General features: G+C 37.1%; 1 protein-coding gene across 1 annotated transcript in view; it reads right to left on the bottom strand.

The window, feature by feature from the left end:
* Positions 1-22,548, bottom strand: part of LOC150078572 (protein tyrosine phosphatase domain-containing protein 1-like) — a 274,976-nt gene that overhangs the window by 118,395 nt on the left and 134,033 nt on the right. Inside the window, exon 11 of the mRNA XM_090384615.1 lies at positions 15,719-15,834. Coding sequence (XP_090240741.1) covers positions 15,719-15,834 — 116 coding nt within the window. The remainder of the gene's footprint in view (positions 1-15,718; positions 15,835-22,548) is intronic.

Below are 22,548 nucleotides of genomic sequence, written 5' to 3'. Positions count from 1 at the left end.
AGCTGATTGATCAGGGCAAGGTTTCTAAAACTGGAAAGTGGAATACAATGTGCTATCATCAGCAAAATTATGGATAGGATTTCTGATAAATGGAAGAAGGTAATTAATATACAAGAGGATATTTTTTTTCTTTTGTTATTTGTTTTTTAGGAGCATTAGCAACAAAGGCCATATTGCTCCGGGGATATGCGGTGGTCATTCCCTGACCTTTTCGCATCCTACGTATTTGGTGGGCACAGGCTCGAACCCCAGTCTAATCAAGAAGCGTGTGCTACTGCTGCTCCTGCCCACCTGGCCATGGAGGTGCCATATACAAGAGGAAAAGAGTGGGGAAAAGAACTGAACCTTGGGGAGCACCAGAATTATTGGAGAAGTTAGAAGACAGAGAGCCATCTACCATCACCCTCAGTGAGTGGTCAGAGAGAAAACTGGATAACAAACAACAGACAGACAAATAAACAAAAAAAATTGGCAAACCACAAGATGGAAGCTTGTTTAGAAGATCTTTATGCCAAATACGATCGAAAGCCTTTGAGATGTCAAGAGCAACTGCTTGTGTTTCACCAAACTTTTCCATTGAATTTGTCCATAAATGGGTAACACAAGCCAGAATATCACCAGTGGATTGACACTGATGGAATCCATACTGGCGATCATTTATCAGATGGAAGATTTCTAGATAGTTTAAGAATTGGTGGTTAATTGATTTCTCCATTATTTTAGAAAGAGTAGAAGTAATTGCAATGGGATGATAATTGGATGGGAGTGATTTGTAACCCTTTTTTAGGAACTGGCTGGATATGAGCAAATTTCCAAGAAGAAGGAAAAACACTTTTGGAATAAGAAAGTTTAAAAAGGTGGCAAAGAACAGGAATAAGTTCAGGAGCACAGGTTTTGGGAACAAGTGGAGCAATACCATCAGTACTTGGAACTTTCTCAGCATCAATATTCGTCAAAATCCTTCTGACATCTTTTTGACGGAAGACCACAGGATGCATTGAATGGAGTGTGCTGAGAATGCTGGGAAGTGTTTTACCAAGCTCATTAATACATGAGTTGGAAGGAAAATGGGATGCTAGCAGGTCAGCTTTATCCTTAGCTGAAGTGACAATAGAACCATCTAGTTTTGAGAGAGGTGGGAGCAGAGATGGGCAAAAGTTGCGGTCAATAGCTTTGGCAAGAGACCAGAATGCACGGCTCCCATTAGGGCAAGAAGCAAGTTTTCTACTCTTAGCCTGTTCAAAATCTAGTTGGGACTGATTAATAACTGCTTTACAATTGTTGCGAACTCTGGTGTAGGCAGAAAATGAAACTGAAGAATTGAAAACAAGCCAATTACGATATGCAACATTCTTCTCTTGAACAGCCTTAACACATTTATTGGAAAACCAAGGTTTAGATAAAGGATGAGATTTTAAAGTGGAGTGTGGGATAAAGGATTCCATTCCTGCAAGAATAATTTCACTGACACGATCTGAGCAAACATTGACACCAGAAGTTTTGAAACAGTAATCCGACCAAGGAAAAGAAGAAAAGAAGTCTCGCAGGTCATCTCATTTTGCATTCTTGTAATGCCATACAATACGAGGTTGGGAATAGCCATGAGATAAAGGCTCCATTGGAGAAAAGATAATCACCAAGTTGTGATTTGAAGTTCCTAAAGGACCTCTCACTTCCACCGTGTACTTAGATGGGTTGTTTGTGAGAAAAAGATCTAGCATATTGGCTGTGCATTTAGGATTGTCCAGTATTCTGGTAGGTAAATGAACAATCTGTGCGAGGGTCATTAGTAATTATGAAAGTCTCAACATCTCGACAAGCTGGGTCTGTTTGACTAGAAAACAGAAGCCAGCTAAAGGTTTGAACATTAAAATCACGGAGAAAAATTCTCACTGTTAGAAAAAGTTGGACTTGTGAAAGTTCAATTGCAAAGAGAGGAAGTCAAAGAGTTCCAAATAGTTAGTGGAGTTGGAAGAACAGTAGAGACAACAGATGAATATGACAGAATGAGGAGATTTTAAGCCAGAGAAGATCAATTCCGCTGTTGCCAACCAATATTGTTTGGCAACAGTAGAATGTTCACAGTCAGCAGACCAGAGGGCCCTTTCATGTTCTGAGGCTCGATCTTTGAGGCTTCTAGTGATTTCTAGTGGTTGCATATTTTTGCAATATGCTGGGCTGCATATGTTTATAAAATATATTGCTACTACCGAAAATACAATACATTTATTAAACTAAACTAATAACAAAATAAACAGGAGGTTTCGGACTGAAGCGCCCCTTCTTCAACTGAACGATGGTACAAATACATTATATAAAATAACAATAAAGATTGGATGTGATCATGTATAGACAAAGTAATGCACATACATGAGCTGGATGGATGTTATATGGAAAATAATACAATAGTCACTGGGCAGAATCAGATGTCTCATGTTGAGAATGTAAGGCACGTATGTGCGAGATACATGCCAGTGTTCATCATACTGTAAAACAGCTGCCACCATAATTGGGTGCATGCGTACTCCCCTATTATGGTTGAAGACACTATTATATTTAGCTATGTGCAGTGCCTCAAGCCACGAGCATTGGAGGTAGTTACGTGAGTGGTCAACAATTCCAACATCACATCGGAAATCTAGGTAGTTTTGTTCAGACCAATATTGCTTGGCAACAGCGGAATGTTCACAGTCAGCAGACCAGAGGGCCCTTTCATGTTCTGAGGCTCAATCTTTCAGGCTTCTAGTGATTTCACCTATATGGCAACTTCCGCAATCAGGGCATGTAATTTGGTATACAAAACGTAATATGGAAAACAATGAAAGAGTCGCTGGGTAGAATCACAACAGTACCATGTAAGAAGGAGGGGATCAGAGTTTTTACCCTAGACATAATCGAATGCAATTTCCTATCAGGAAGCTGTAAAAACCCCTATATGGAAGGTACATAGGATTCTGGTAAGGCACGCTGATATGCTCGGGTAGTAGGGAATGCAGGCAGTTGTGATAAATTCATTGTTACAGAGTGGATTAGGTCGTGTAACTTCACAAGCTTGCAAATTAGACTTGTCTGGAATATGAGTTGGATAGCCACAACTTGAAAGGTTTGCGCTTACCTTGGAAACTTCCAACTGTCTGTCATCTATAGAGCTAGAGTGGGTCCAAATGTGGTCCAAGGCATATATCATTGACAAGACCCCATGAGCTGCTCTGACAGCCTGTCTGCAATGCTCTGAAAACTTGATATCTTTACCTTCCCTTTACCTCTGATTGTACTTATATCTGTAAGTAAATCCCATATCATTGCTGCCTTAGTTCCTTAATGTGCAATGGTTCCTCAATATGCAGATTCTTAGTGCATGAAGAATTACTTCTGATAATAAGATCAAGAGTATTACTCCATCTGGTAGCCTCTTGGACAAGCTGCTATAGAAAACAGTCATCCAATAAATCCACAAAAGTCTTGAGAGTTAAGATCCCCCATTATAAGACATTCTGATTTACTGGCCCACTCTATTTCACCACACATTTGTTTGTTGTATTCATGAGTCAATAGGCCTTTGTTCCATGACTTGAGAGCCATTTTTCCATGACAAAGCTTAAAACAAGCTAACCAACTCTACAAAAATGCACATATTTTGGTTTAAATTTTCTGCTAAAACTCTTCAGTCAAAAATGGAGGTAAAAGACATGGCTAATAATATGGGAATGAGCATTACCACAGTACCTTTTCATTCTGACTGCATGGGACTTTACAATCTGACTACACAATTACCCCAGGTGTTTTTCATTCCCCACTACCCTGAGTGTAGTACCACACAGTTGATAATGTCAATGTTAAACTTCAGTTGCCACCTCTTAGTCCATATGCCTGACTTTAAGATCCGGCAGCAACTTACCATCATTACTGTCACTAACAATCCTGTCAACCTTAGTATCATCTGCAATTTGGACAGTAAGCCTGATATGCCTTCATCAATATCATTGATAAATGTAGAAAACAATAATGGGCTAAACACCGAACTCAACACTGGGTACTCCACTAATAACATCAGTCCACGAAGAGCAATGTCCATCGATTACTACGCTCTGTCTTCTCCCACTCAACCATCCCTTTATCTGTAGCAGCAACTTGCCCTTAATGCCACACTGCTCCAATTTGTACAGCAGTCTTTTATATGCAACAGTATCAAAGGCTTTCCTGAAATCCAAGTATGATATCAAAATTACTTTTTGCATCTAGTTCCTTTGTGACCACATTGTAGTATCCAATAAAATTTGTCAGATAATACTTTCCCTTAACAAATCCATGCTGTGTCAGAATTATTACTGCAGTCCTGTCTAGATGATAATGCATTGCTTCTTTAATCAGAATATAAGTTAAACTAACTCGTGTCAACCTTTGAACGCCCTTTCTGAATTGGAGATACATTTGCACATCTATCCATGGGGACCTTCCCTGAATCCAAGAATGCTCTCATAATTATGGCTAAGAGTTTGCTTACTTTCCTTGCTGTCTTCCTTAATATAAATGGATAACACTCAACAGTTTCTTCTCCACTTTCCTGTCAGTTATTACAAAATCATTTAGCTCCCTGTTAGAGTTTGATAAACTTCTGACCTCCACTTCCTTAAAGAATTCCTCATGTGTAAATGTAGATGAAAAATACTCATTCAGTTTGTCAGCTACCCGAGCAGGATCATCAACAGTCGAACCATCAATATCAAGTGGACCAATCTGGTTTATTCCCTTCCTTCTAGAGGAAGCTGTTTGCTGTTTTTAGCATTAGCATTAGTAGAGGCATATGATGCAAGAAAGCAAGCTTATGCAGCATCAGCTAAAAAAAAAAAAAAAAAACCTTCCATTTCACCCCTCCGATCGTTCGAAATACCTGTACAGCTGAGCCATAAATTTATTTAGGCTATCAACTTCCACAACAAGGGATGGAAGTCTGTTTCACCACCCAACTACCGTCTGGCTAAAGGCAAATTTCCGCACATCTATCCTACATCTGCCTTTCCTCAATCTGAATTTATGCCCTCTCAGGTGATCATTCTGAGCAAGAGGAAGACTCCCATCGGCATTGAGCGTGCTCAAACCATTCAAGGCTTTATACACCTCTATCAGATCACCTCACTGGTGCCTATTTGTCAGACACTGTAATTTTCAAAATTTAACCCTTTCTTCGTAAGAACAACCCTTTGTTCCATTCACTAATCTTGTTGCCCTTCTCTGTACTCGTTCCAGCAGCTCTACATCCTTCTTCAAATGAGGCCTCCAGACCTTGAGTTCTGCAGGTTGCAGCGTCTGGTGACTTGGCATCTGGGAGGTGTTTGAGGTGTATAGGGCCTTGAATGGCTTCAGCAAGTTGAATGCTGATGGTGTTTTTTTCTTCTTGTTCAGTACTCAAGGTGTTTTTCTTCTTGTTCAGTACTCAAGGTGTTTTTCTTCTGTATACAGTACTCAAGGTGTGGCTTGACCATTGCCTTATACAATGGAATAATCACCTTCTTATCCCTGCTAGAAACATTCCTGTATATCATTGACAAGACACCATGAGCTACTCTTGCAGCCCATCTGCACTGCTCAGAGAACTTCATATCTGCCTGCACAATTACCCCCAGGTCCTTTTCATTCTCTACCACTGTCAGTGTAGTACCACAGAGTTGATACGTTGCTCTGGGGTTGCTGTTTCCCATATATAGTACTTTACATTTGTCAATGTTAAACTTCATTTGCCACCTCTCAGCCCATCTCAACCCTTCCAGATCCTGTTGCAGCAGCATCGCGTCAGTAGTGTCCTTAACAACCCTGCCAACCTTTGTATCATCTGCAAACTTGGACATTAAGATTGATATACCATCATCAATATTTTTTTATAAATACAGAAAACAATAATGGACCCTACACTGAACCCTGAGGGACTCCATTAATACCATTAGTCCATGATGAGCAGTGTCCATTGATTACCACTCTCTGTATTCTCCCCCTCAACCATCCCTTTATCCATAACAGCAATTTGACTCCAATGCCACACTGCTCCAATTTGTGCAGCAGTCTTCCATGTGAAACAGCATCAAAAGCCTTTCTAAGATCCAAATATATAATATCAAAGTTATTCCCTGAATCCAGTTCTTTTGTGACTGCATCATAGTATCCAATCAGATTGGTCAGGCAAGACTTTCCCTTAACAAAACCATGCTGTGTCCGAGCTACAACTGAAGTCTTGTCTAGATGATCCTGCAGTGCTTCTTTAACCAGTGCCTCCATTAATTTTCCTGGAACAGAAGTTAAACTCACAGGTCTATAATTACTTGTGTCAGCCTTTGATCCTCCTTTGTGAACTGGGGTCACATTTGCACATCTCCAGTCTATGGGTATCTCCCCTGAGGCCAAGGAAGCTCTCATAATTATGGCTAAGGATTTGCTTACTTCCTTTGCCACCTCCTTTAATATAATTGGATGTTTGTTTGCTTGTTTGTTTGTTATTTGGAGCATTAGCAACTAAGGCCATATTGCTCCAGGAATATGCAGTGGTCATTCCCTGACCTTTCCGCATCCTCCGTATTTGGTGGTGATGGGCTCGAACCCCGGTCTAATCAAGAAGCATGTGCTATGCACTGCTGCTCCTTCCCACCTGGCTACGGAGGCACAGATTTATAATTGGATAGATCCCATCCACCCCAGGTGTCTTTCTTGTGTTTATCTTCAACAATTTCTCCTCCACTTCAGGATTCAGGGAATAACTTTGATATTATATATTTGGATCTTTGCTCTTAGTTATTACAAGATTATCTAGCTTACTGCCAGAGTTGAAAACACCTCTGGCATTCCCCTCGCTGAATAACTCCTCATGTGTGAACGTTGATGCAAAATATTCATTTAGTTTGTTAGCTACCTGAGCAGGATCATCAACAGTTGAACCATCAATATCAAGTGGACCAATCTGATTCATCCCCTTCCTTCTAGAGTTTACATAAGTAAAGAACTCTTTGCTGTTTTTCTTTGCATCCTTTGCCAAAGATTTCTCATAATCTGCCTTGACCTGCCTAACCTCCTTTGTAACTTGGTTACAGATCAGGTTATATCTATTATAGGCTTCTGTGTCACATGTTAATTTGTATGTATCCCATGCATTTTTCTTCTCTGCCATATGTCTCATTAGTTCATCTGACATCCATTTAGGCCTAAACCTTGAACAATATTTCTTAGTTGGTATGTAAAGCCTAGTAGCTTCCAAGATAAGTTCTTTGAATGCTTCCCATTTTGAATTTGCTATTGGTAAAATCATCAGTTGGTCCCACTGTATAGAATTTAAATACTGTCTCAGATCATTGTAGTCGCCTTTACGAAAGCAAATACCCTTCTCTTTACCCCTGATGGTAGTTACCTCTTTGAGTAAATCCCACTTCAGCAGACTGTGATCACTGCCACCTAGTGGTTCCTTTATCTGCAGATTCTTAATGCATGAAGAATCACTGCTGATAATCAGATCAAGAGTGTTACTCCCTCTAGTTGCCTCCCAAACATGCTGATGTAGAAAGCAATCATCCAATAAATCCATAAAAGCCTTTCTAGTGTGTGAGTGAACACAAATTCCAGTCAATATCTGGGAAATCAAAATCCCCCATTATAAGACTCTAATTTACTGGCCCACTCTATTTCCCTGTACAGTTTCTTATTATACTCATCAGAGTCATCGGGCCTATAGCACACGCCTACTCTCAATTTTGATCTCCCAATGCTTATGTCACACCAAACTGACTCGACACTGCACTGTCCAGCGATGTCGACTGGCTTCACTTCCTTGGATTTTATGTGTTTCTTAACTAATAGCATAACCCCTCCTCCCTTCCTATCCTGTCTATCCTTTCTGTACACATTGTACTCCCCAAATTCCAGTTCATTCCTTATTTCTGTATGACACCATGTCTCTGATATCCCAACAATATCTGCCTTTGATGTTGTGAGCAATACCTCAAATTCATCAAATTTATTTACCAAACTCCTAACATTGGTGTACACGCAAGTATACATGCACCTGCTCCTATTCTTAGCTACCCTAGCACAACCCATGTGTTTACTTGTACCGCAATGACCCTCAGCAGTCTCTGAAATATCCTGCATCTTGTTTTCCAGGCTGCTGCTCATTCCATTAGAAGCAGTGCAAGAATCACTTTCACCTCTGCCAGTGGCTACTGTTAATGTATTAGTCCTTGTATCCCCCCAAGCTTGCAGTTTTCCGACCCACCTAACACTGCATCAGCAAATATTCTTGCAATTTTCTTTGCATCTGTTGCCAAAGATTTCTCATAATGTGCCTTTTCTCACCTAACCTCCTTTGTGATTGATTACAGACTAGCTTATATCTATCATAGGTATCTGTGTTACCTGATAATACATATGCATCCCATACATTTTCCTTCTCTGCCACAAGTGTCATTAGTTCATCTGACATCCATTTAGGCCTACACTTTGAACCGTATTTCTTAGTTGGTATGAAATGTCTAGTAGTAGCTTCCATGATTAATTCCTTGAATGCTTTTCATTTAGAATTTGCTGTTGATAACATCATCTGTTGGTCCCACTGCATAGAATTTAAAAACAGTCTGAGGTCACCTTTTTGAAAGCAAAAATTCTTCCCTCTACCACATCACTGCCACCATAGTAAATCCTGCATTACTGCCACCTAGTGGTTCCTTTATATGCAGACCCTTAATACATGAAGAATCTTTGCTGCTAATCAAATCAACCAGAGTATTACTCCCCCTGGTTGCCCCTTGAACAAGCTGCTGTAGAAAATAGTCATCCAATAAATCCACAAAAGTCTTGCCAGTGTGCAAGTGACCAATCCACAAGTTCCAGTCAATATCTGGGAAGTTAAAATCTCCCATTATAAGACTTTGACTTACTGGCCCACTCTATTTCTCTGTACAGTTGTTTATTGTACTCACGAGAGTCATTAGGCCTTTGTTCATGACTTGAGAGCCATTGTTCTATGACAAAGCTGAAAACAAGGTAACCAACTCTACAAAAATGGTAAAAACTCCTCAGTCAAAATGGAGCTGAAAGACATGGATAATAATATGGGAATGAGTATTAAGAAACAAGCACAATGCTCTGTATTTTAATATCATAATTTAGATAACTTTAATAAATTAACAATTACATTTGGATACACCAGCTGTTTAAGAATACTTTGGTTTCTTCTTCTATGGTTAATAACATAAAATTATTAAAATAGAACAACAACCAACATTTACATTATTGCAAACATAAAGAGAATACAGGAAATCAGGCAGGCTGTTATACTGATTCTGGCTGGGCTGAAGCTAAGGGATCTCCCTCAGGGATAAAGCTGCAAGCCATGCCAAACATCTGGGGAGGGGGAGGACCTTGGAAGATGATATCTACACTAACTGCAATGCTTTGTCTATGGAGGGCAGGGGTTATGGTCCAGTGCTGAAGACCTGGTGAGTAGCTTTATTACTGCTTTGCATGTTATCTTGCTGTTCTAGAAGAGAAAATAGATTTTTAGTGAAATAAGTATTATGATTATTATGAAAAAAGGTTTAGCCAAGGTAAAATAGCAGCTCTATCACTGTTTTTGTTGACTGTTCTTTTTAAATTTTTTTGGAGTAGTGAGCTTTGAGAAAGTCTTTCCATTTTCATTTTAGTGATGTGTTAGTTGAACACTTTAAGGTATGACATGTACTGCACATTCAGACTGAAACACACAGAAATCGCTTCCTCCCGGCTCCCCAATTATGAGTAAGGCATCTGGGATAACAACAAAGGGGAAGCTAGAAATGTCTCATAATCACATTAGTACCTCAATGTGAACATAAAATTTTCAACTAAAAAAGAAATTAAGAAAACCCTTCCTTCCCTAGTCATATGGATTAACATTATCAATAACTGCCTTGGCACATCAATATTCAAAAAAGCAATGATAATCTTTCTTTTCTCAACTTCAACTACCTGTCATTTAACAAAAGACACATTAAAATCATGAATGGCACAGTATATATGCCCAACAACTTTAAACAAGAACTCAACACAATTAAAACCATACTTATTAAGAACAATACCCAGATTAACAGAATTATAATCCACACTAAGCAAAACTTTTATAATCCTCCCCATGACTTAAATCTTCTCAGACCAAACATATATGACACGATCAACAGGAATTAAGAAATACAATGTTAATGTATGCTTTATATCCTCCCCCTGTTCCCAACAAATGGAGGCCAGTGTCTATGGTTTAACTATAAATGTGGCAAGTATTGTAGACTATTACACCAACACAGAAGACCATGGATACCATAAAGTGCTGAATGTAACATATCAACATAAGTGAGAATTTCTCGAAGCATATCACATCCAAAACGATTACAACAAAACAATGAATAAGAACACAGTGAGGGCTGTTATCCCCCACACACACACACACACCTTGACAAACCCTTTTTCATAATATTCAGGCATTTGAATGTAAATATCAATATATAAGAGAATTTCTCAAAGCACACCACATCCAAAAATGATTAAAACAAAACATTGAATAAGAACATGAGGGCTGCTAGCTCCCGCCACCCACACACCTTGATAAACCCTTTTTCATAATATTCAGTATACTTCACTTGTTAGAAATCCATCATTTCATCAGAAACAAGATAGCAGTATGCAATGTCATAATCAAGCTATTCACTAGATCTTCGACAATAGAGATCAGCCATAAATGCTGCCAATGTGCTTTTTCTCCTGCCAATGCTTGCTTCCTTGCATTATTCACCACTACCAATACTATTACTAATATCCGACCATCATCCCACAGCCAAAACATCACCCAGTGTAGATACTGTCTCTCAAGATTTTCCTCCATCATAGTCACTTGTACAGCTAACAGAGTACTACAAAAAGTTTCCCTTTGGATGTCAATTCTTATTCAATTGTAGTAATAATCTAAATGTAATTGTTAATTCATTTTATCTAAATCATATCATTACAATTCAGTGTGGTATGTTTATTTCATAAAATTCTTTAGCTTTTTTTTCTATCAATATTATCCCTAAAAGTGGGTTCCTTTTAATTAGTACTGTGAAAACCATTCATATAAAATTTATTCAGTTGCTCACACTTTTAGCTTAAGAAATGTGCAGCATTTTACTTGTCTCTGCAGATAGTTCTCATTGGCAGCTTTGCCAGTACAATACATTTCCAACTGTCATTTAGTTGGAGAGGTCTGGGTTCAATTCCTATTAACCAACTGAAGGAATTTCTAAATTTTCTTCAATCAAGGCTGCAGTAGGAGTTAGGGAGTAGGGTTCCTCCCATGAGTTATTCAGTGTTTTTAGCCCAAACAACTTGCAAACTGGCCCGTGGATGGTACAATTCTAGCAAATATAAGCAAGAAGTTCAGGTGCCATTAAAATAATAATTTGAATTTGTCACAAAATTATGCAAACTTCAGCAGATCATCTGTGTGCCATAAAGCACAAAAGAATTAATGATAAATTTTCTGATTATTGATGCTCTAATTTCACCACTCTGTATTTGTACTATCAATTCTAGCTCTTGATTTTTGTGCTAGCCTTAAAACTATTTTTCTTCCCTATTTGCTTCTCCATTCATTGCTTCTTTTTTTTTTTCGATGCCTAATGCATGATTCAGTAGATTTTACCATGATGAAATATGATACTTCACAACTATAAACTAAATAACAAGAACAAAAATAAAAAATAAAAACCAACTACTGCCAGCCATCAACTCCTCTAGAGTAAACAAAAAGTTTCATATGTATGATAAAATTTCAGTATGATATAAGATGTACTGGACCAGAAAAGATGCACCTAGATTTTAGGAGAATGTTGAAAAAAAAATGTTTTACTGCATATATTTGAAATACAATTTCACAAATAAAAGTATCCTTTATTTAGTTCGTGGAGGACCAAAAGTCTTTCAGTTGTCCTGTTTCCATGTTCTTTGAAATAAATTAACACCTTCAATTTGATGCCAATAGCATATGAAAATTAACTTCTGCCTTGTACTCATTTCATCAGAACCACAAATTTATAACAAATTAAAACTATCATACTGTACAAAACACAAAAATGTTTTAACTGAAAGAAATATTTTTCTTACTCCACTGGTAACTCAATGATTTATAAAAAGGGATACTGATTCTCAAGGGTCACAAATAAAGGTCAGTCAAATTATTACTAATACCAGTAATTTGGAATAATCACATTGCTTACTGTTGCACATGTAGATCTTAGTGAGAAGAAGTGCAGTGGTCGGTGTCTCGAAACTGAAGGTAAGAGGGAACTATATGGTAATTCCTTATAATATTGTCCTGAAAAAGATTTCTAAAAGAGAATAGGGGTTTAACGTTTTTTTTTCATGGAAATAAAAGATGAGTTCTAGTGAGATGTGCAAGACCTCACTTGAATATGCTGATCAGTAACCAATGTGTGGCCAACCTTTTCCCTGCAGTGTGCCATGTTGAAAGTGTATAATGTGCAACCTAGGAACATATCCATAAGTTACTGGAATTAATACTCACTCTCCTACTGACATGCCACCAAATTTTTTTGCTAAATATATAAAGGAATTATCATACATGCTTGTAATAAGAAATTTAAACAATTTTAAATTGTCATTCATAAAATAAATCTAATATTGAATAACAAGTAAATGTCTGTCCTTACAGAATCAATGTCATGAGGAGTTGAGTAACACTTTGTGTGCTGGAGGTGGTGGTGGTGGTGGCAGTATTCCAATTTGTGACAAACATAATGGCAGGTCACCTGACAGGTGACCTACTAACTTTCTTTTTAATATAGTAAACCCCCACTATTCGCGGTATCTGTATTCGCGGTTTCGCGATCGCTGATTTAATATAAAATGAAACCTAAAAAAATGTGAATTTTAAAGGGCCGTGAATATTTTCTGCCATAAAAAAACATGGACGTGGCTAAAATTATCTTTCCCTGGCAAAACAGCGCTCGGTGGGTGGGGGGAAGAGGGATGACAAAATCGCGAGCGTGGATGTTTCTCGCTAATCCTTGTTCAGTATGTGTTATGCGCTTGTCATGGAAGATTTCGTCGTTTGCTTTTAATTTATACGCTTATAAATTGAATAAATTTATCAATTTATAAATTGATATGCTTACAAAAGTGATAAATCTGCCGTTTTGCAGTTTAAAACAGACTTTTTCGAGTGTGTTAACGGAAGAAAGTGACTTTATTGTGGACAAGTTCTTTCTAACCTGTACAAAAATATGGCTACAAATAACAAGAGAAATGTGAAAATATCAAAGAAGGTGATGACATTAGCGAATAAAATTGAGTTATTAGACAAAATTTCTAATGGTTAAAGTGTCTCCTCAGTGGCAAAACATTATAAAATCAATGAGTCAACGGTACGATTGATTAAAAAATCGGAGGAAAAAATCCGCCATGGTGTCTGTGAAAATGCGCTAATTGCTTAAAATATTTGCTCTGTAACTCGTGATGTTAAATTAGGAAAAATGGAAAAAAGCTTTAAATCTGTGGATAGAAGACCGAACTCAAAATAAAATTTCGTTAAGTTCACTCATCATTCGTGAAAAAGCAAAACTCCTTTATCAACACTTTAGTGAAACTGGTGATAGCACTGGCGGGATAAGTTTTTTAGCTAGCAAAGGCGCTGGTTTAAAAGATTTGTTTGAAATTTCTAATAAATATTACATTTAATATTAAATTGTTTCTTATTTTCATTTCGATGCCATATGCTTGCATTTCACTATGTACTGTCTATGTACATAGTCATATTATGAAGGTACATATAATATGTACATAGACAAAATTTTAGACTAGTTTTTCTTATATATTTCGTACTTTGGAACGGAACCCCTTTATTACTATGGGAGCCATAACTCAGTATTCACGACATTTCTCAGGAATGTAACCCCTGCGAATGGCGGGGGTTTATTGTATTTGTAAAAGTTTTGGATTTTTTTAAAATTCTGCTTGTACAATACCAATATTTAATCTTTTCTTAATTTATTTCAATACTTGTTATATGTAATTTTTGATCTGTTAATAAAAAATATTTAATAAATGATTGTGTGTGTGTATACATATTATTTTCAAAAAACAAAGAGAAATATTAATTATGCTGAAAATTACAAAAAATATAAACAAGTTTAAAAACCTATAAGTTTCTTGCATTTTTCAGTTTAAAAGATCTTAAGCATGTGAAACTTTAAACATGCACATATGCATATATTTATGAAATATCAAACATGCATATATGCATATATTATGTATGTAAATACTGCTAAAAAAATTTAAAGTATAATTTTTTTTCCCTAATACTATCATTTACTTCCATTTTCAGACTTAATTCAAAATTTATTTAAAATTTGATGCTGTAATTTTGAAATTTGAAAATTACAGATGCACTTACCTTTCAAATAATTAACATCTCAAGACTGACTACTCAAGTCATGTTCTCATCTTTAAGTGGCAGCTTTTTTTTTTATTCTGCTAAATGCAAGGTGGAATAGCAACCCACAAATAAATTATACACTTAGTGGGGTTGAATTAAAAACAGTGGAGGAGGAGGAAAGGGATTTGGGAGTTACAATATGGCCAGGAATGAAGTTTTCTGAACAGTGTAAACAGGCAGCCAGGAAAGCCCATGGTGTCCTATCAATGATTTATCGAATGTTATCCTGCAGAGATGGGAAGGTCATAATCCCATTGATTATGGCAATTGTAAGACCACACTGGAATACTGTGTTCAAGTATGGAGATCTCATCTGAAAAAAGACATTGAGCTTCTTGAAAATGTCCACAGATGAGCAACTCGAATAGTGAGATCAGCAGAAGGACAACCATATGAGGTGCCTTTTTGCCAAGTTCTGTAGCCACAAAGCTTGGCAAAAAGGCACCTCAGAGGTGACCTGATTGAGGTTTATAAGGTTCGGAGAGGGATTAGTAAAATAAATGAAGGTGGAATTCTCACTGTTACAAAGAATTACAGAACTAGGAGTCATAAATTCAAACTACAGGGGTTGACTGAGGTTTAGATTAGATTGTAGGAAGTTTTCTTATAGCCAGCAAGTCTTTGATTGCTGGCTATAAGAAAACAAGTTGCCCTCACAGGTAGTTGAGGCTGACAGTTTGAATAAATTCAAAGGTTACCTGTGTGGACAGTTAGTTACCTGTGTGAGGAGGGAAGCATATATTTTGTATTTTCTTATCTTTTTTTTTTTTTTTTTTTGACAGTGCAGCAAAAGCCTGTGGCTTTCTTGCATTTATATGGTGAATACTATTACTCTTTTATATGCTAAAACAATAATAAATCTTTCAAAAACTCCTGTATGACTGTAGATATTTATAAAACTAGTGGCAAAGTAAGCAAACTTTACCTATAAATGAATATGTAATTCAAAACCTTTATGTAGCTAGCTAAATCAAGTGACCTGCCACCACCATGAGAGTTAAATAAATGCTAAACAGAGTATATATGAACCATGAGATCCCTGTCATGTTAGAATCTGGATTATATTTTTTCACATTTCAGACCATAAGATGCAGGGGAATTTCAGGATTTCAGGCAACAAAATTCTCATTTTTCAGGAAATAAAAAAAATTGTTTCATGGTCCATCAAATATGGTAAATAGAAAGATACTGATTATGTGAAATTCCAGGAAGATACCATACCTTTTTATCCTGATATATCGAATGGCATCATTAGGTTTACAACGCAAAGAAAAGACTAAATAACAAGCAATGAGAACACCAGTACGACCTAACCCAGCATGACAATGGATCGCAACCTATATAATATATGAAACACTTTGTTTAATTACATAAAATACATTCATATTGAAAAATATAAATGAAGGATGAATTTTTTTTCTACAAACAACATTTATTTATGACTAATAAATGGAAGGCTTGGATGCCATCACTAGCTAGTGATAGCACCCAAACCTTATTCACAACTATAATACGGAATAATGGAAGTAAAAAATGCAGAGAACAGGTATATTACTAGTAAACTTGTTCTGTATTATGTATCTCAACAGAGCCGGCAAAAAAGGGGTGCAGGGTGTGCACCGCACATGGCCCCATGTTGGCGATGTTTTTTTATATTAAATTAAAAATTAAAATATTAGCCTAATTAAAATAATATTAAAATTTTATTACTTACATTGAACCCTGATACAAAAAAATTGCACTTGGCAGTAAGTCACGAATTTAACATTGGATTTCATCCTCGCATTGAATGTGAACATTGTTTTTTATTCTGTGTAACTGTTGCTTCCGCAGAGTGTAGTTTTTTGAAATTAGCATTAGCATTAGTAGAGGCATATGGTGAAAGAAAGCAAGCTTATGAAACATCAGCCAAAAAAATAAAAAATAACCCTTCCACTTCACCCCTCCATTCATTCGAAATACCCGTCCAGCTGAGCCTTAAATTTATTTAGGTTATCAACTTCCACAACAACAAGGGATGGAAGTCTGTTCCACCAACCAACTACCTGCTGGCTAAAGGCAAATTTCCGCATATCTTTCCTACATCTGTCTTTCCTCAATTTGAATTTATGCCCTCTCAGGTGATTATTCTGACAAGAGGCAGTATCCCATCAGCATTGAGCATGCTCAAACCATTCAAGACTTTGTACACCTCTATCAGATCACCTTGCCGGTGCCTAGTCTCCAGACACTGTAATTTGCAAAACTTAAGCCTCTCTTCATAAGAGCAACCCTTCGTTCCGTTCACTAACCTTGTTGCCCTTCTCTCTACTCGTTCCAGCAGCTCTACATCCTTCTTGAAATGAGGCCTCCAGACCTGTATACAGTACTCAAGGTGCAGCCTGACCATTGCCTTATACAAGGGAATAATCACCTCCTTATCCCTGCTAGAAAAATTCCTATATATCATTGATAAGACACCATGAGCTATTCTTGCAGCCCATCTGCACTGCTCAGAGAACTTCATATCTGCCTGCACAATTACCCCCAGGTCCTTTTCATTCTCTACCACTGTCAGTGTAGTACCACAGAGTTGATACGTTGCTCTGGGGTTGCTGTTTCCCATATGTAGTACTTTACATTTGTCAATGTTAAACTTCATTTGCCACCTCCCAGCCCATCTGCTCAACCTTTCCAGATCACGTTGCAACAGCATAGTGTCAGTAGCGTCCTTAACAACCCTGCCAACCTTTGTATCGTCTGCAAACTTGGACATTAAGCTTGATATACCATCATCAATATTATTTATAAATAGAGAAAAGAACAATGGACCCAACACTGAACCCTGAGGGACTCCACTAATAACATTAGTCCACGATGAGCAGTGTCCATTAATTACCACTCTCTGTCTTCTGCCACTCAACCATCCCTTTATCCATAGCAACAATCTGCCACCAATGCCACACTGCTCCAATTTGTGCAGCAGTCTTCCATATGAAACAGTATCAAAAGCCTTTCTAAGATCCAAATATATAATATCAAAGTTATTCCCTGCATCCAATTCTTTTGTGACTACATCATAGTATCCAATCAAATTGGTCAGGCAAGACCTTCCCTTAACATAACCATGCTGTGTCTGAGCTATAACTGAATTCTTGTCAAGATGATCCTGCAGTGCTTCTTTAAACAGTGCTTCCATTAATTTTCCTAGAAGAGAAGTTAAACTCACAGGTCTATAATTACTTGTGTCAGCCTTTGATGCTCCTTTGTGAATTGGGGTTACATTTGCACATCTCAAGTCTGTGGGTACCTCCCCTGAGTCCAAGGAAGCTCTCATAATTATGGCTAATGGATTGCTTACTTCCTTTGCTGCCTCCTTTAATATAACTGGATAGATCCCATCCACCCCAGGTGACTTTCTTGTATTTATCTTCAACAATTTCTCCTCCACTTTACTCTCAGTTATTACAAGATTCTCTAGCTTACTGCCAGAGTTGAATACACCTCTGTCATTCCCCTCACTGAATAACTCCTCATGTGTGAATGTCGATGCAAAATATTCATTTAGTTTGTTAGCTACCTGAGCAGGATCATGAACAGTTTAACCATCGATATCAAGTGGACCAATCTGATTCATCCCCTTCCTTCTAGAGTCTACATAAGTAAAGAACTCCTTGCTGTTTTTCTTTGCATCCCTTGCCAAAGACGTCTCATAATCTGCCTTCGCCTACCTAACCTCCTTTGTAACTTGGTTACCGATCAACTTATATCTATCATAGGCTTCTGTGTCACATGTTAATTTATATGTATCCCATGCATTTTTCTTCTCTGCCATATGTCTCATTAGTTCATCTGACATCCATTTAGGCCTGAACCTTGAACAATATTTCTTAGTTGGTATGTAAAGCCTAGTAGCTTCCAAGATAAGTTCTTTGAATGCTTCCCATTTTGAGTTTGCTGTTGGTAACATCATCAGTTGGTTCCACTGTAGAGAATTTAAATACTGTCTCAGACCATCGTAGTCGCCTTTACGAAAGCAATAACCCTTCCCTTCACCCCCGATGGTAGTTACCTCTTTGAGTAAATCCCACATCAGCACACTGTGATCACTGCCACTAGTGGTTCCTGTATCTGCAGATTCGTAATGCATGAAGAATCACTACTGATAATCAGATGAAGAGTATTACTCCCTCTAGTTGCCTCCCGAACATGCTGATGTAGAAAGCAATCATCCAATAAATCCAGAAAAGCCTTGCTAGTGTGTGAGTGACCAGCCACAAATTCCAGTGAATATCTGGGAAATTAAAATCCCCCATTATAAGACTCTCTAATTTACTGGCCCGCTCTATTTCCCTGTACAGTTTCTTATTATACTCATCAGAGTCATTAGGCCTATAGCACACTCCTATTCTCAATTTTGATCTTCCAATGCTTATGTCACACTAAACTGTACAGGGAAGCGAGCCTAAAAAACTTCAAAGGTTGTGTTAGGGGTGTTAAATATACAAGAACAGTAAGTCTTAATTGTTTATATAGTAATGTTAGAAGTGTCGTCAATAAAATGAGTGAATTCGAACTGCTGGTTAAAGCAAGTAATGCGGACATAATAGGAAACGTGGTGCCACCCGGAAATAGGGGATGATGATGAGTTTCAGTACGGCTTGTATAATGTATTTAAAAAAGGATAGGGTAGACAGAAGGGGTGGTGGGATAATGCTTCTTATCAGAAACAGCCTGAGTGCGACAATAGCTTTCCCAGATTCAGGTGTTTCACATACTAGTATAGAATCTGTACTTAGTAAATTTACTAGTATAGAGTAAATGGGAAGGAAACTCGACATGGGGAACAAAATTTTTAAATCAACTAGATGACTGTTATTTGTATCAACATGCCATGGAAAGTACTAGAGAAAAGAATATCCTAGATCTATTGGCGCACTCTATTTCCCTGTACAGTTTTTTATTATACTCATCAGAGTCATTAGGCCTATAGCACACTCCTACTCTCAATTTTGATCTCCCAATGCTTATGTCACAAACTTATACTTATAAAAAATTATTTACACTCAAGTATATCACAGCAGAGACTAGTTGGGCTATCACCAGTTGCAATTGAAAGAAACATTTGCAATGGGATAGATTTTTCACAAATTATAGATGATTTTGCAGCAAAAAAAGCACGTAGAATTACTTTGTAATAAAATATAGTTTTTTTTTGTTTATATTAATATTGTTTTTGTTTAGAGGTATAGAAATTTATATTAATATTGTATTTGTTGAAGAGGTATAGAAATTGTTGTTGTTACTTTTGCTATAAAACTTTCTGTAATTTTATTTTAATAATTATTTTTAGATTTGTTTTTATTTTTGCACACAGCCCCGCAAACCCTATGACTGGCTCTGTATCTCAATGTAAATAAAGTTATAAAACAATATGCCAATTTATTTGCAAGTCTTCAAATAATCCTCTGAGGTTGGGAATGATCATGTTCACAATAACTGCACGATTCGACACCAACCATTATACACTTTTATTATACTTTTATATGCTCCCATATGATCTTTAAAGATTGTATGGGAGCACATTAGCATGATAATAACTGTGGATTAAGAGAGATCTGCTGTGGTTCAGCATTTTTGGAAGGAGAACCATCAAATCTCTCCTGACAAAGCTGTTATCATCGACTGGGCACAGATATTTTGGGACCGCAAGTGGCTTAAAAGCTTGCAAATTTGATCCTCTGAGAGTAACACTATTAATAGAGACAGGGGAATCTGCATTCATCCCCCCTCTTCAAAGCTGTGGTTCTTGGATGGGATGAACGGTTCCACCTGGCACGCTCCCGAGCCATTTCCAGTTCCAGTGCGCATATGGAGAATAATGCCCATGCTCCTGTAGAAACATGTGCTGTGAACTATGAGCCTGCTGATATTTAAGGATGTACTGTACGTTAAGCTTCACTGTTGAAAAGGAGGGGGACGCCTCTGAAAGCTTCGGTATTTTATCGCTTTTATCTACGTTGTTTTATTTTATATTTTTATTGTACAGACAGGTATCTTATTTTATCAGTTTTTATCCGGTGTAATTGTACTATTCATTTTACTTATTTTATTTTATTATCTGAATACAACACAACTCTAATTTATTTTATTTATTTAATAAAAGTTTATAATGGTTGGTGTCAGATCGTGCAGTCACTGTGAACATTATTTGCAAATCAACAACCTTTCAGTTTTCTATGACTGTAGAATAAATTATACAAAATTTAAGGTAGGGTACTCCAATGGTCACAAAATACATTTTGATATTGTGAAGCTCTGGCTTCAGTAGTAGAAAAAGAATATGCATATAAACAAAAAAGTAAAGAAATTTATTTCTTAGAGGATAGCACGGTTAAAGGCCCAAATTTAGAATTACAGTGCCATCATAATTTTTTTTTTTTTTTTTCATATGCATAGCAGCCAGAACACTATGATGATTTCTATTCATTGTGTCAAGATTTCTATTCATTCAGGAAAAAAAAAAAGTTGCCGAAGTGCTTTCAAGATTATGATATCTAGTGGTCAGGGTGTTATATGGCAAAACTAGTGAACACAAATATAGATGTACGTTATGATCACTGAGGGTGCATACATTATGACCATGCCTAGTTGGAGAAGGGGAGGACCAAGGTATTTCAAACCTTAGAAAATGTTGCATTAGAAATGGAGAGAATCCGAGTAGCAGAGGATTTGGGAGGGATTTTGAATTCATTTATCGTATATGAAGAAAGAGAAACATTTTAAAAAGGTGGGGAAAAAAGAGCAGCAGAAATTCTACTTTTCTTTAGATGTGCTGCCATGGGGTACAATGCTGGCATACTGATCATAAAAGTCTTGTAATTATTTAACTCTGGATGTTCCAACTTCCATTTTGCATGTTCCACAGAAAATGATTAAGTAAACCTGATGATTTTTCAGACTTGATTTTGCATAATTTACAAATGATTCAATCTCCAGAGCAAAATAAAAATTTGTAATGTAAAATTTTTACAAAATCACAACAGAAACAAAGAATATGTAGTAACACAATGAAGTATTAACCCTTTCACTGAAGAATCCTGTAACGTGTGTGGGTCATGATAGCGAAAACCGATCACCATGAATCCAAAGAGGGCTCACGGTGGTCAGTTTACTTACTGTGTAGGGGGGGACAGGTAATGAGTTTCTGATGGAAAGAGGTTCTGAAGAGCAAGTTTCTGATGGCAAGGTTCTGAAGAGTGAGTTTCTTGATTGATTTCTGAAGTTTCTGTAAAAATCAACACTTTATACATAAATGGTTTAAATATTCATTTGTTCTTATTATGACTTCACTGCTCAATGTTAAAAGTAAAATTTCTTATCACCACCATCTGGTTAATTATAAACAGTCTACAATTAACCAGAAACATAAATGAGATAGTGCATATATATATATATATATATATATATATATATATATATGCACTGCCCTACCATTAATAGCTGGTAGCTGGACACCCCCTTGTAAATATAAACAAAATCAAGCACCATGTGCTTGATTTTGTTTATATTAACAAAGGGGTGTCAGACACAACTATAAATACAGTTGTGCTTGATAGTCCTGTCTGACACAAGACATATAGCTGCATCAGGCACAAGTGATATTTGGCAACACAAGTGCTTAATTGAACATGCAGCAGAATGGAAAACAAGGAGTTGGGGATTTCAAGCCCTTCTATGAGTCATCATGTAAAAAGTAAATATGTGGGCTGTGTTAGGGTAACAAAAAGTAAGAACAGATGCAATGATACTTGCATATACATTAATGGTGGAGCCCAGTAAATGATTTTGATGAATTTCAGGGACTGATTAAGTCATCAAATGCAGACATTGCAGAGATATCAGAGACATGGTGTCACTCAGACATAAGCAATGCAGGGTTTGAATATGGGGGAGTACAATGTGTACAGAAAGGGCAAACAGCAGGACAGGTGGGGGGGATATGGTTATTGCCTTAGTTAAGAAGCACATAAAATTTAAGACAGTACATTCAGTTAACATGGGTGACCAGT

Source organism: Mastigoproctus giganteus, chromosome 11, assembly GCF_048544385.1.
Source record: "Mastigoproctus giganteus isolate SK-2022 chromosome 11, ASM4854438v1, whole genome shotgun sequence".
Classification (NCBI taxonomy): domain Eukaryota; kingdom Metazoa; phylum Arthropoda; class Arachnida; order Uropygi; family Thelyphonidae; genus Mastigoproctus; species Mastigoproctus giganteus.
This window is presented reverse-complemented; position numbering and strand designations above follow the sequence as displayed.